Source organism: Pungitius pungitius, chromosome 13, assembly GCF_949316345.1.
Source record: "Pungitius pungitius chromosome 13, fPunPun2.1, whole genome shotgun sequence".
In the NCBI taxonomy this organism is placed as follows: Eukaryota; Metazoa; Chordata; class Actinopteri; order Perciformes; family Gasterosteidae; genus Pungitius; species Pungitius pungitius.
In genome coordinates, this window is record NC_084912.1 from 13037442 (window position 1) to 13051304 (window position 13863).

Sequence of the window (13863 nt, forward strand, 5' to 3'; positions counted from 1 at the left end):
AGGAGGGTCAGCAACTTACGCTGCCCCCCCCCCACACATTCCTGATACGGACACTAATGAGTCCCCAAGGGAACGCGAGTTGCCGACACAATTCATCTTTTTCTATAAGCTTGACTATTGCAAATCCATAAACCATGAACATGAAGCTTTTTGGAGTGACAACGTTAATGGATTGTCTTGGTGAAACAAAGGGCGATGCCCTCTCACGCTCGGATCTGTCGAGTTCTGTTTGTACCGCTTTTCCCAGGGGAGAAACCAAACTAGTGTGCGTCCATATGACAAACAGGACTAATGGAGTTAGTGCATTTGCTTTTGATACGACTCCATGCTGCGTTTTAACTTAATCATTAGGCCGACGGTTTGTCTTAACCGTATCCCATTATAAGTAACTCGTGGGGCTTGGTAAGTAAATAGCAAAAGCCTTCTTAAAATCTTTGGTAAACATGACATTAACTTTATTAACTTATTATTATTATTACTACTACTTATTATTAACTGACCCACGTGTCACCATTGTGTCTAAAGATCACAGAGATTATCTGGAGGATTAATCATCCTCTTTCAAATGTAAAAATAGCTTGCAGTTACAACATTGTCGACCGCCGGGGCAACATCTGGAGGCCACTACGATCATATCCGTCTGACAATTGTGTGCATGGTGGAGCTTAGTGCAGAACATCACGCAAGGTTCTCATAAGGTCATTGTTGAACAGCGAGGTCCAATCTGGTCCGAGCAGTTGACACAATCCCTCCCCTTTCTTTTTTATGAGCAGCCATAATAATGTATCTAATGTGTGGATATAATGTGGTCTATCATTGCTTATTCAACATCTGCACTGCAATAGAATAAGGGGGAAGCATACTGTACATCGCGTGTTGCTCTGGATGACGAGATGCCAAATCCTGTCCGACAGTCAAGCCACACAAGAAGCAGTCAACTCACGGCTTACAACCTTTAAACTCAGTCTTGCCACCACCCCACCCTCCGATGCTCTGCGTGTCACCAGCGGTTGACGAAGGGGGAGGGGAAGCTGACCAGGAACGGCACGGCGCGATCAGTGTTTAACTTCTGCCATGATGCCATCTGCGGATCCAGCAGCTTCCCCTCCAGGCCATGGCACCATTTTTTCACTCACTGGTTTGGTGCAGGCATTTCTCCCCCGTGGAAGGCAACCGCAAGCCGCTCGCTCAGTGAGTGGCGAGAGGGTGGGAAACCAGGAGCGGAGCAAAGACAAAATCAAATCAGATTAACCAACGATGCATCAAGAAACAAACAAACAAAGCAGCACACGAGGCCGGCGATCCACATATGTCCACAAAGAAAGAAAAAAAACCCACAGGCTTTAACATGTCATTTGTGCGTATCACATAAAGAGCAGGAATATGGCGCCGTGACGGCTGATGGCGTCTTCCAGCAGTTCCCCAGAATGCACATGGCTGTAGGTCAGCACACTGATATACATGCCTTCTAAAAGCCATGAAGCATGAAAATTCCTATAATGTGCAGTGAAGACAAAAAGGGGGAAAAAAATTGACCCGAGAGGACTCAACACGGTGACCCTGGAGTACTTAAAAGTCACAGTGCCCTTTGATAGGATTGTCAGAGCAAGGCTCAAATGGACTAAGTGAGGTTTGTGGTTTATTTCATCTCAAGCTAATGGGGAGGTAGAGCGGGCACTGATGAGGCACGACGTTCTGGGGCTCCGGAGAGAGACTTGTACACATCATGGACATTGCTCAGTGAAGCGCCCACACAAACAGACCCCAAGTGGAACATGAGATCAATTCATAAAAAGACATCCACCTAATGACGGCATCTGTGCCCCCCCCCCCCCCCCCCCCTCCCCCCGCCAGTGATGAGTGGGCTTAAATCCTTCCATAAATCCAGACTGCAATCAAAACAAAGGCTTGACACAAAAAAAGAACGACAGCGAGAGAGAGTCTGGCTGTCACAACGGGAGCAGGCAGCATGTGATCCCCGGTCTGCTGGTTGGTTGCTTTTGAAGCAACAGGATTGTGGTGGGAGGCCTATTGTGAGTCCTGGTTAGGCGGCCAGCCGGTCAGACTACGCGGACCAGACCGGGCTTCCTGGTCCTCGTCACATGCAGGTGTTGGGGGGGGGGGGGGGGGGGGGGGGGGGAATCTGTTGGAAACGGTTGCGGTTGCACAAATGCATGACTCTTAACAAATGTGGTCCGAATCTAAAAGCCTTCTGCAGATCGGCTTGTTTTTTTTTCCCTTCACTCTACTGTTCGCCAAATCAAGACCAGTCAGCAAATCGGTAGCAAAGCGCCGTGGGAACGGAGACAAAAAGCAGGCGGGGGGTGTGTGGGGTGGGGCGGTCCCAGGCAGCACTGTGGGAGAGGTGTAACAAGAAGTCTTGAAAGCAGCCACTTGTGTTAGGGAACTTCCCAATTCTTAAGAAATGCCCCAATCATTTCACTGTTGTGGTAGCGTCTTTGCAGGCGAGACCGGATAGAATGGATGTAACTCTAGAGGGGCGTCTCCAGGCACACGGGGCCAGAAGACACCCTAACCCTCTCCGAGAGGACTGGAGGTGGCCCGCAGGCATGTCACGGGAAGCCGCTCCTCCGTCAATCGTGAAAGGCGCATTATTGTTCGCCTGAGTACACATTGTGCTCAGAACTTTATTTTGAAAGACATATTTATCCGACCCGATTACCCATTGTCTGGTTAGCCGTACAGAAGGCGCCGTTAGAAATAAAGGAGAACATGTTTCTTCTCTCAGGGTCCTTTCTAAGGCGCCCTACTGATGGCAGGATGCAACGAATCTAAGAGACTTTCCCTGGCACGGTCATGGCTGCTGTATAGGTCTCACCGTAGGGCACTGAAAGCATCGGGCCTTCATCAAGGATAGGCATGATCGCGTCTTCAGTGCAACCTTCAACATAAACAAAAAAGTTCCAACTGAAAATTCCACAGAATATATCCATACAGGCTGCAGCCATGTAATGAGACATGGCATGAATTCAAGCTCAACTGTAAAACAAATGTTTGTATATGCGTCATATACAATGTTTGTTGCATTTTGTGCAGATTAATGGGGGGGATTTCTGCTTTGGGGTTCACAAACAGCAAAGCATTCACGCGTCACTACAGAATATGTTCCTCCCTCAAGTTCAGCCACAACTTTTAACATTTCACGTGTTATAAAAGAAGGGAATGTGTTACATTTAATACCAGGCAATGAACATACCAGAGTTATCATAAAGGACTCCTGTGCCTACTTAGATCAGCACAGCCTCACAGAAAACTAATCTTCCCCAGAAATCAAAAACCTGTGAAAACTAATGGTGTCTTATTGATTCTTAGCGCTCCAGGAGAGCAATACTTTTCATGCTCAATCCGTACAAAAAACACGGAGCACCGAGAACCAAACAATGGAAACATAGTTACACTCAAGAGCTCGCCTTGTTGTGTCTGCAGCCAGCCAACAGCAACGAGGGACTATTTGTTTCCCTTTATTGGGAAGTTGGTTATTGTGGAGGCTAAACTTCCTGCAGGAAGACAGCAGAGGATATGGTGCTGGATAACAAACATCGTTTTCACTTGTTTACTCTCCCAGCGGAGTACACAGCAAATTGTACGTGGAACAGGCCACAGGAGCAGCCAGTATTGAAGCAAGAATGAACATGTAGTGAACAAGCAGGCTGCCAGATATTGTGGAAGGAGAATCAGCTGTTAAGGGGAATTGTTCTTTGTCTGTACAAATAGAGAGCTCCCAATGCAGAAGCAAAAAAGGGGGAGATACCCCCAATAGGAAATGAAATACGATTTTAAATTTATCACTGCTTAGGTAAATGGTTTATGTAAAGAAAAAAAGAAAATCCATACTGGGCTTCCCACAACGATTAAACAGCCCGCAGAGGTGGGCCTCACCTTTGTGATCCATAACCATTTGGACAACGAATCCCTTTATCGCCCCCCACCGTTTTCACGGAAGCACTCCACCAAACGAATTCATTTATTAAAATAGGTCTGTGCAAAGTCAGTCCAATTAACTCAAAGCTCCACCACAAGCAGCATCTACGAAAGTCATGACAACGTGTCATATATTTAACAAAACTAATCATTTTAAAATTCCGGTTGGTGTGATAAAGACCGCCGTATGGAACGTGAAGGTTTGTTGTTCGCACCGAGTTTGGTCCGCACGAACACGCTCCTTTAAATAAACAAACAAGGGCTCAGATAGAAGTGAGTCAATAAGGACCAGACACGCGCAACAAACACCATGTCTTCCACTTGTTTTACCTCTGCAGCTGCCACTTAAATGCCTGAAAGCAGTTTGGTTGAAAGCAACTTTATTGTTGGGTGTATTCCCATTTTACCATGGAGGGGACAATTCTGCTGCTCCGACCGTGTACCGCGCGCCTCACTTTTAGCCACAGTCCCACTTTTTTTTTTTTTAATAGTTTGTCGGTCGGCTCGTTTGAAGAGAAAAGCGTTTCGTCTGCGCGTCTTACCTTGAACGGAGCGCGGTGTCCCGCAGCGGCCCGTCGTTGACCTGGCTAGTTATCCGTAAAGGCTGAACCCGGGTCGTTAGCTGCGTCTCTCTCGCTCGGCGTCAGCCTCCAGACTGAAGCGGCTCAGACGGTGGCGATATCCAGCCGGCACCTACCTCCGTGGAGGGGAGAGGCTCCGCCCACCCGACGGCCGCCGAAACTCTCCGCGGTGTGGGCATGTCGAGACACGGGACCTGTCGTCATAGGTGTGTTGGTCGATATTTAAGAGACACCAATAGAATAATGTATTCGTTACCAGCTAAAGACGAGTAATGAGCCTGTTAGTGTAAACACAGCGTGATTCACAATTCGACTATTTTGTTTTAGTCCCACGTAAGCCCTACAGTGGCACCAGCTGGTGAAATGCAGAACAAACGCTCACTGAAACTCAATATGAAAAAAAGTTTAATTTGACATATTAATTTTACCTTTGTTGGTAATGACTCGTGTTTCCTTGATTTACCTGTAAGGTGAAACTAACAAGGTGTTATTTGTTCCCTTTTTGTTCTGGAAACATAGGCTACTCTGTCAATCATCGGTATAACCTGCGAAGCCCCCCTTCAATAACAAAACAATATACCTAATAAGAGAGTAAATTGTATTTTTTTTGTAAAATTAATTAATTATCAGGGCTCTACGCGATAGATCTTTATAACTAAACTACATTTCCCAGGTACCCCGGCCACTGTGTGACGCAAAATACTTGCGACAGCCGTTTGTTTCCATGGAGCTCGGCAGAAGCTAGAAACTCGATTTACGGATTAGCTAGCAGGCAGCTATTCAGTTAGCCCGTTGGTGTTTGTTTGGTTATTTGTTTCAGGATGTCAGGACCAAATACCGATTATACCGAGACTTTGTTTTCATTTGAGTTTTTGGTGGAATATATCAGAGTCGGCACAGAAAGCCAAACTTCCGACGAGCTTGCTCTTGGATTACGACTGCTGGATTTTCCGACGCTGCTCATTTATCAGCCTCCTCAGATCGGTGGTGGCATTAAGAAACCGGATCAGCGGGGAGAATGGGCTTTCAACAGAGGGAAATCTTGCTTCTTTAAAATGAACCTGGACTCACTGCATACCAATCTATCCAGCATTCCTCTCTATGTTATGGTTTTGGATGTGAAAGAGGACGTCCCCAAATTAGTTGGTACCTCACTCGTCTCCCTGGCCAAAGTGATGGACGGAATTATTCGGGATGTGAACAAACATGGCATTTCAAGTCCCTCATCTCATTGGGAAAGGGCGATTGTTGATTTATGCAACCTTGCTGGAGAGAAAATTGGATCAATTTCCCTGAGATACAAACTGCTTAGTCTGGGAGCCAGTTTACTACCACATATCACAAAATACGGCCTTAAAAGCCCCCTTTCACATGCAGGTCCCATAGTGAACAACATCCCAGAATCACTGCCTCTTGACTGTGGGGACGTCTGCTCAGCCACTCTGGACAAGTCTGACGTTAACATCAACACCCCAAACAAAAAATCAGGGGAACCCATAGTAAATGAGGACAAACGGGACAGTGGTGTGTGCGCTGCCATGCAGACTGAACACGAGCCAAGAAGCCCGAGACGGAAAGAGACGGAAAACAACTTTGATGCAGATTTAGCCATTTTTTGTCCGCCTCACCTCTTCTACAACAATTCTGCAGAGGTACAAAAAACAAAGGAGGGAAGTGATTGCGAATTAGTGGATCTGCACTCGGACCCTTTTGCATTTGAAGACACATCTTCTGAAGAAGAGTCAAGTGAAAATAAAATAGAAAGTACAAGATCTCCGGTGATGGACAGGAGAGTAAGACATAAAAATCCAAAGGAAAGGAACCCTGAAACGAATAAGGTGTCTCTGGATGTCCTCGGGGAGGCCCTGCGACAGTTGCCTCTCCTAAATGCTCTTGTTGCTGAGCTATCGCAGCTGAATGTCCAGAGCCCACATCAGCCCTTGTCCATCCATCCCAATCTCTCTTGGATTTACAGGCCTGCTTCCACAGAGCCTTCGGCCCTTTGTGGAAAGGAGCAGGACAAGTTGTTGCAGAGAACTAATCCCCAATGTAAACATGTACGTTCCCCCAGAGACCGCTGTGCACCAGTAGTTAGGCCTACTACGTCTGTAAAAGTGAAAAACAAACAAGAGGAGGCTTTGATCGTAAGTAAAAGCTCTCGTAAATCCACCGGGAGGAAGCTCATATGTGGTACGACTAAAACATTTAATCTGAGGCTGCAGCAAATCTCTCCTCTTAAAGTAAAACGTCGCGAATGCACAGACTTAGTACGGAATGAAACACAGTCACGTGTGGCCAAAGGGAAGACCGAGTCTGGTAATACGTTTGGAAAGTCCGGCAAAAGAAACTCCGAGAGCAGAGCTCTAAATCCGAGCTCCAGTCTAAATGAAAAGGTAGAGACGATGATGCAGAGCATCGCAGCGCACTCCGCCCTGCAAGGAACGGTCACGCTTAAACCCAGAAAACCTGGGAAAGTTCATGGTAAACAAGACCGAGTCCTCCCGAGAATTTCACAAACACCTTCCCTTTCTGCAAGGGACTCGCAATGTATTCACATCCCCAGTGGGAATGATGACGATGATGTCGGCCAAGACAAAGACAAGAAGGAGCAGCAGAGTAAACCCAATCACATCGAGCCACAGGCGGAAGCTGAGAGGCGCAGAGATGAAATGGAGTGTGCAGGGAGCAGCACACGCAGCAGCCCCGAATCTTCATTTTCAGACTCCAGCAGGGAAGGAAACGAGGAGGCCGACTATGCTGATGACTTCAACAGCCTGGGGCTCAGTGACGCGCACTCCCCCGAGCCCATGAGCAGCCCGGGTCCCTCTGGGGACAGTACCCCCAGCTCGCCTGTCCCCAAGGGCCTCGGGAACTCAGACCGACGCCGCTTCCAGAGGAGCGCGGCCCTCCCCGTGCCCATCAAAGCCCCAAGCTCTCCGCAGCGCTCCATGAGGGGGACGCGCATCATTCGGCCTCGAACCCATGCCTCGGCCCTCAGCTTCACCTCCGATGAAGGCGACAGAGACGGGTCGGCCTCCTCGCAGAGGGCGGGCTCCAGAAAAACGACCACGGCGGAGAGCGGCATGGTGGACAGTTCCGGCGCCGAGGTTTGCGTATCGTCAGCGGGCCAAAGGAGCCGGTCGACCAGGGACAGTGGGCCCAGTCGAGGATTGTCTGAAGAGTCGGTGTCCTCCTTCGACGCGCCAGAGGAAGAGGAACTGGAGGACGGGCTCGGATCTCTGGATTTCAAAAAGGAGTATCGGCATATATCTGAGCTAGTGGCCAATAAACTGCCTGGTTACACAATGTAGAAAGAAAAGAAATATGTAGAATTCTATTGTGACAACATCATGGTTACACCATCTCAGTATAAATCCAAGGAATGTGTATATGTGTAAGTTTCCCTTTCAACTTTTGAATAAAGAGTTTTTCCTGGAAATAATGTGGTCATCTGCAAAGCACAGAAAAGTTTTCACATAGTGAAACTCTCCCAGCAAAGTTGTTGCTTTTAATACCACTTGCTACTTTGCATTTCTCCGTTGGTATTATTTGTTTTGCAAAAACGTTTGCATGACGCAGATGTGCTGAGGATTTCTGTTATTGGGTTTCAGTGGGACAACTGTACCTTAATTTGCACTAGTGGTAATTCATTACGAGGTATATTTACTGTAATTGAATACTTTACCAAGTCATTCACTTATGTAATTAAGCAGTTAATCTCAAAGATGTTTGTACTTGGACTACATGTTATGGTACTTCTATGTCTACACTTGAAGGAAATGAATGTCCTTTTTCTTAATATTTAAATGCGCTAATATTTTCCAAAATAAATCGTTAAAGATCTATAATAAGCACTGAACAACAATTTCATGCAACATGTAGCTACACAAAGACTGTTTCATTATTCAAATTAGAAAAGTTCCTCCCTGAGGATTCTTGAGAACTATTTTTCCGGTCGACTCTTTCAGCCGACATATTAGAACTTTACGTCTTGTTTGTTAACTTGTGTGTAACTTTAAATGTGGAATTTGCTCGTTGAAAAAAATAGCCCTGCGGTGTAGTCTGTGCTGCGCAATGTGCGCATGCGTCAACTCGATGTGTCCGGAAGAGCTGCCGCAGCACGTCGAGCTGCGTCAGCTGAAATGTTCAAACACGTCTTTCTGACGGGGCCTCCAGGTATCAGTTGATGAAATCTGTTGACGTTACAGTCGTTTTAAATACAGACCAGTCGGTTGTCTACGTTAACTGGGATGAAGACTTAGGATAGTAGTACGTTACGTTGTCATGGTAGTTATTCCTTTTACTTCACGTTACTTCCTTTCATTTGAAGAGACGTGCGTGTACACAATAACATTTCGACCAGCCAGTAGTCTGTATGACTAATAGCTCCTACTCAAAGATACATTGATATAGTAGCCTGGATCAAACATATTGTAACATCTCACAGTTGTTCCTAGTGATGGTCACGTGGTTTGGCTTACAGGTGTGGGGAAAACCACTCTGGTCCAGAAAGCCTGCGAGGCTTTGGTGTCATCGGGGACGGCAGTGGGAGGCTTTTACACCGAGGAGGTCAGGGAGGGAGGCCGGAGAGTCGGCTTTGATGTCGTCACGGTGACAGGAGAGAGGGCCCACCTGTCCAGAGTCAGGTACCAGGGTCGCCAACACGCCAGAGAAGTGCCCATTCTCACCGTGCTGTCTTCTCTGACTCGCGTTCCCCCCTTTTTTTATTTTTGACTCCGCAGAGACCTGGCCGCTCCGTCTGGTGGCGGGCGGGAATACGCCGTGGGGCAGTATGTGGTTGACTTGGCGTCATTCGAAAAGGTGGCGCTCCCCCTCTTCAGAAACGTAAGTTTAAAACTCGCCCTCATCAAGAGATCACAGTGAGCTTAACACTCCCTCCTCTCCCCCCCCGAATCCCCCCCCCCCCCCACACACACACACACACACACTTACCAACTCATCAAACCTTTGATTTCCCCCGAATTGATGGAATAATTGGAAGCTTGCAAACGCATAAATTCCAGGGTGACATTTTTAGTGCCGGTGGTGCCGTCTGGCTGTCACTGGCCGCGATTAATCCTGCATGTAGAGTGAACCCGAGTGACGCCCACACATGTGCTGTAAAGGAAGGTGTCTGTGCCTCGCCGCCACCAATTCCACTTTCATCCCACTCGAAGCGTCTCTGTAATCACCGCTGATCACCCTTTGCTTTTCGACATCCAAACGCCGCCTCAGGCATGCACCTTATAACATGATGTGCGTTTTCCGCCTGCTGGACCCGCCGCCACCTATTCACCAATAAAACTGATTAGTGCCTTTGTCTTAAGCGAAACTGATTTGCGCAGGTCGAGGCGGCAAACGGAGGCGGCGGGAAGGTGTTTGTCGTTGACGAGATTGGCAAAATGGAGCTCTTCAGCCAGTCGTTTGTCGGGGCAGTGAGACAGACTTTGGATTGCTCCTCCTGCACCGTCCTGGGCACCATCCCCGTCCCCAAGGGTAAACCGCTGGGTCTCGTGGAGGAGGTGCGGGGCAGGAGGGATGTCAAGGTCTACACTGTGAGTACAAGCATGCTCTCTGGGTGAGAGGGGGAAAAAAAGAGAAGATATTGAGGTCAATTTGGAAGGTTCTGAGTTCAACAATAGCTACAGGACACAGTTTACACTGTATCCCCTTTGGACTTGGTCTGTCTGCCCACTAATGCAGGAGAGGCCGGCCCTGGATCATCCCTCTCCTATAGGATTAACTCTAAATCATGCGTGACTGATTCAACAACAAAGGGTGGGCTCGGATGTCAAAATAATTCATCACGGAACACTCAGTTATGGATATTGTCATGCAAAGTACTCCATGTGCTCGAGGAGCCATTGTATCAAATAAGGTTATGTGGCCGTGTAAACAACGTTTGGCAAACATATGATGTGTAATTTCACTTTTAAATCAGTAGGCTGGAGATTTTAGGGATTGTGACATGTGGTTGGTGATCTATCTATGAAGCTATCAGTGGACACTAATTGTCTGAGGACCAGGCAAGTGTCCCAGCTCCCATGTTGTTTATCTTATTTTTTTTCTTATTTCTGTTCCCGCCCAGGTGTCGAAGGAGAACCGAAATGCCATTTTACAAGACATTCTCGCAACACTTCAAGATTGTCTAACACACCGCACCTAATACCGAGATTTAGAGCGGGCTAAGAGGGGAAGACGTTAGCGCTTGTTTTAAGCGTGAGTGCATGCACGCTGCACAGTGGATGTGCACACGCTACATACCGGGGGGGGGGGGGGGGGGGGGTTTGACCTAACCTGAGGGGCACGCTGGAAGAGTTAGCGTGTCACACGCATGTGTTTGTGTACACCACTCGTTTTCTTTTCGTTCTCATACAGCCTCAAAATGGATTGCATGCTGAATAATTGATTGTGAGATGGAACACCGTGGGGGGATTGTTCAGTTAGTGTGTAAATATCTCTCAGACTCAAATCAAAGCTGGCGCTGTCTTCTATGTTTGTGTGTAATATTAATTTGTCCATAAGGACAAATGGTGCTTTTTATTTTCTATTTCATTTTTTGTAGATGGATCAACAGTGCGGTGCACTGTGTTTATTAATTCACTACTTATCCATGTGCCCCCTTGTGCATGTCAAGTTATCATTTAAAATAAATCAATATTTAACTATGTCCAATCCTGCCATGGTTTATTCATCCACTAACCCGAAAAGATTAAATAAACAAATGATTTCTTTCCCTGGTATGTATTTATTTTATAAGAATATGGAGACGGATCGTTTGTGTAGCAGCAAACAAGGTTTTCATATAAATAAAGATGTGTTACTTTGTTTTCCAGGGCTGTTATGCTCCTTCCAGGGAGTTAATGGCATTCCTGTCAATGTCCAGACAGATTACAGTAAGCGATAAATAGTATCAGTAAATACAGGATTTTTGAGATGTCAGATTGCATATATTGAGGATTTATTTGCGTGATAAAGCTCAGCAGAGGCCTTTGAATGGGTTCACGGCTACAGAAGCAGGGAGGCAGCTCACTGTGAATGCGGCACATTCATATTTCTTTGCCTGAAATGGTTGCTATTCTGATAATAAATGTGCATTCGAGGTTTGTGCACAGTTCAGCCACAAAGTCTGCCGGCTGTATACGGGCTCTGCTTGCATGTTGGATCAAGGTATGCAAGGGAAGTCGGCTCTCTGAATTTCAAGAAATGAGTTTAGACACCGCTGCATGCTCCGGTCATTTCAAAGTGAAATACGTGGAAGGCTTTTGGGGCTTTTTTTTGTCATAATACTGCCGGTGTAACTGATGTAACCTGTCAGCCTGGCTGAAGGGAGGACTGCCAGCTGGGATCTGCGTCAGACACACCGCTGGGCCAGCATCTGTTCTGTGGTCACCGTTGACGTACATCTGGATGCACGGGCAACGGCAGAATTGCCTCTCAAAGTCGACATCGCAAGAGGTCGTTGTTTTTTCTTTTTCTGGGGCCGGCAGGGAAAGACACCGTCTTATTGTTCCGCCAGCCGGCCGTGTCCCATGTCACAGCCTGACCAACCGGGTTGTGTGTGATGTGCTATAATGTGATCAGCTTTCATGTTGGGATAACATGGGCGCAGTGTTTCCCAGCCCAGAATATTTCTGCAGAATCCAGGAAAAGGATTCAATAAATTGAACCAAGCAATCACATTCAGTTTGTTTAATTTGAACGTTTCATTTCTTTGAATAAATATCCTCATCTCGAGTCAATAGTTGAAATAGCTGAAAGTGATTTATAATAGTTGATGAATGGAAGCCAAAGTTCATCTTGTAATGTCAAGGACCACTGGTTTACAGTGTTTTAATGTGGATGAAGTGTCATCCATATCATCACAACACTATTTGAAACATTAGCAAACGGTTCAAATCTATCAAGATTCAAAAATAATATCTCTTTTTTTTTTTTTGTTAAGCCCCTCCTATAGGTTTGTTCATACATAGCTATTGTGCAACAATCAGATACACTGTCAGGGGACAGCCTGAGCCATACGGAATAGCTTGAATGAATAAGAAGTGAATTAATATCCATATTGCAGAGATCCCTTTGCACCATATCTTAGGGACAGATGATACCCTTTATCCCTCAGCACATGGAGGACACAGAAACGCAAGGAGCTTACTAACAAACCAGGACAAAGGGGAGCTTGCTGGTGGGAGGGAGGGAGGCAGGGAGGGGTGGCTGTTATTGCACTTTGAGGTACCAGCCCAGGAGGCACAGTGACAGCCGAGCACATTGTGATGTATTGTCCGAGGAGCCCTCGGCCAAAATGCCAAACACATCGGATGAAAATCGGACATATTGTTCAAACATCGCGTGGGAGCTGTACAAAAAAATCGGCCCCGGCTTTCCCAAAGCAGGGCTTTCAAATTCCCTGATTATTTCCCAAGATGATCGTGTGATTTATTGGAAGATGTGTGAGGCGAAAGCTTCTTACCCCCGATGACGTCTGATTTCTCAGTGCAAAGCTTGCGCATTAGCAACGCTCCCTTAAATCCAGGGTAATATCCGAGTGTGCAGAGTGGGCGAGGTGCACAGGGGTTTTATACGTATTCCCAGAAGGCTTCAATTGAGCTTTGATTCACCTCATTGTGCTAATGTGCATAACTAAGGTCCACTGGTCTTGCCGCAGAGGTAGTTACTGTCAAATGGGATCCCAAGGCTGTAAAAAATGAAGCCATTTGATCTGACTTCCTAACCGCTGTACCGTACTGCCTTGACTCTTAAACCACTCTTCCCATTACATCACTTTCATGTGCTCACTGGGGCTGCTGGAGGGAGACGGTGTCCAGTTTCAAGCGCACCCCTCCCGCAAGTCTGAGATCAGACATCAAAGAATGAAAATAAAAAAGGGAAAAGACTTTTAGGGGTCTCAACAAATTTCTTTCTTTGCCTTTCAAATAAAAAAAAAATTAAAATATTATCCAAATACATTGACACCTGTATGACACATGAGCAATCTCCCTGTAGAAACCTGTCAGGTGTAAAGAGTCTCATCCTTCCAGAGAAACGCTTTCCATCAACACGAGGGGAGGGGTCGAGGCCATGGAGCCCCCAGGCCTCGACCCCCCCCTCCGCCCCCCTTCGCCTGTTGCACTGCCTCAATGGTTCCTTGGGATCTTCAGATCTGTTGGAATGACCCCTGTGAGTCACACCTCACTAAGCCTCATAACACAACATGCACTTTACCCCCCCCACACACATACACACACAGACGTGTATATATGTATGTTATTAGTGGTCAGACGGGGGAGACGCAACAACCCGAGGGTGGAGAAGTGCGTGGGTGTAGTATTTAGTGGCGCTCGCA

General features: G+C 46.9%; 2 protein-coding genes across 9 annotated transcripts in view; one reads left to right on the forward strand and one right to left on the reverse strand.

The window, feature by feature from the left end:
- Nucleotides 1-4662, reverse strand: part of LOC119214223 (signal-induced proliferation-associated 1-like protein 2) — a 102681-nt gene extending 98019 nt beyond the window's left edge. For 5 of the 6 annotated variants that reach the window (XR_009957226.1, XM_037465851.2, XM_037465848.2 and 2 more), the window contains exon 1: nt 4485-4660. The gene's annotated coding sequence lies outside the window, so the exon portion shown is untranslated. Of the gene's footprint in view, nt 1-4484 lie in introns of all 6 variants that reach the window. The other variant, XM_037465852.2, reaches the window with a different exon arrangement.
- Nucleotides 4663-5225: 563 nt separating this feature from the next.
- Nucleotides 5226-10802, forward strand: ntpcr (nucleoside-triphosphatase, cancer-related). Of its 3 annotated transcripts, XM_037465857.2 has the most exons (5): nt 8522-8699; nt 9007-9169; nt 9266-9368; nt 9869-10078; nt 10612-10802. In XM_037465857.2, the coding sequence occupies exons 1-5, from the start codon at nt 8606-8608 to the stop codon at nt 10687-10689; spliced, it is 648 nt and encodes a 215-aa protein (XP_037321754.2). In that variant the 5' UTR covers nt 8522-8605; the 3' UTR covers nt 10690-10802. The 3 variants fall into 3 exon arrangements, 1 of the variants encoding a protein (XP_037321754.2); XR_005119953.2 differs by lacking the exons at nt 9266-9368; nt 9869-10078; nt 10612-10802 and having other exon boundaries at nt 5226-8792; nt 9007-9145; XR_005119952.2 differs by lacking the exons at nt 9266-9368; nt 9869-10078; nt 10612-10802 and having other exon boundaries at nt 5226-8699; nt 9007-9144.
- Nucleotides 10803-13863: the final 3061 nt, after the last annotated feature.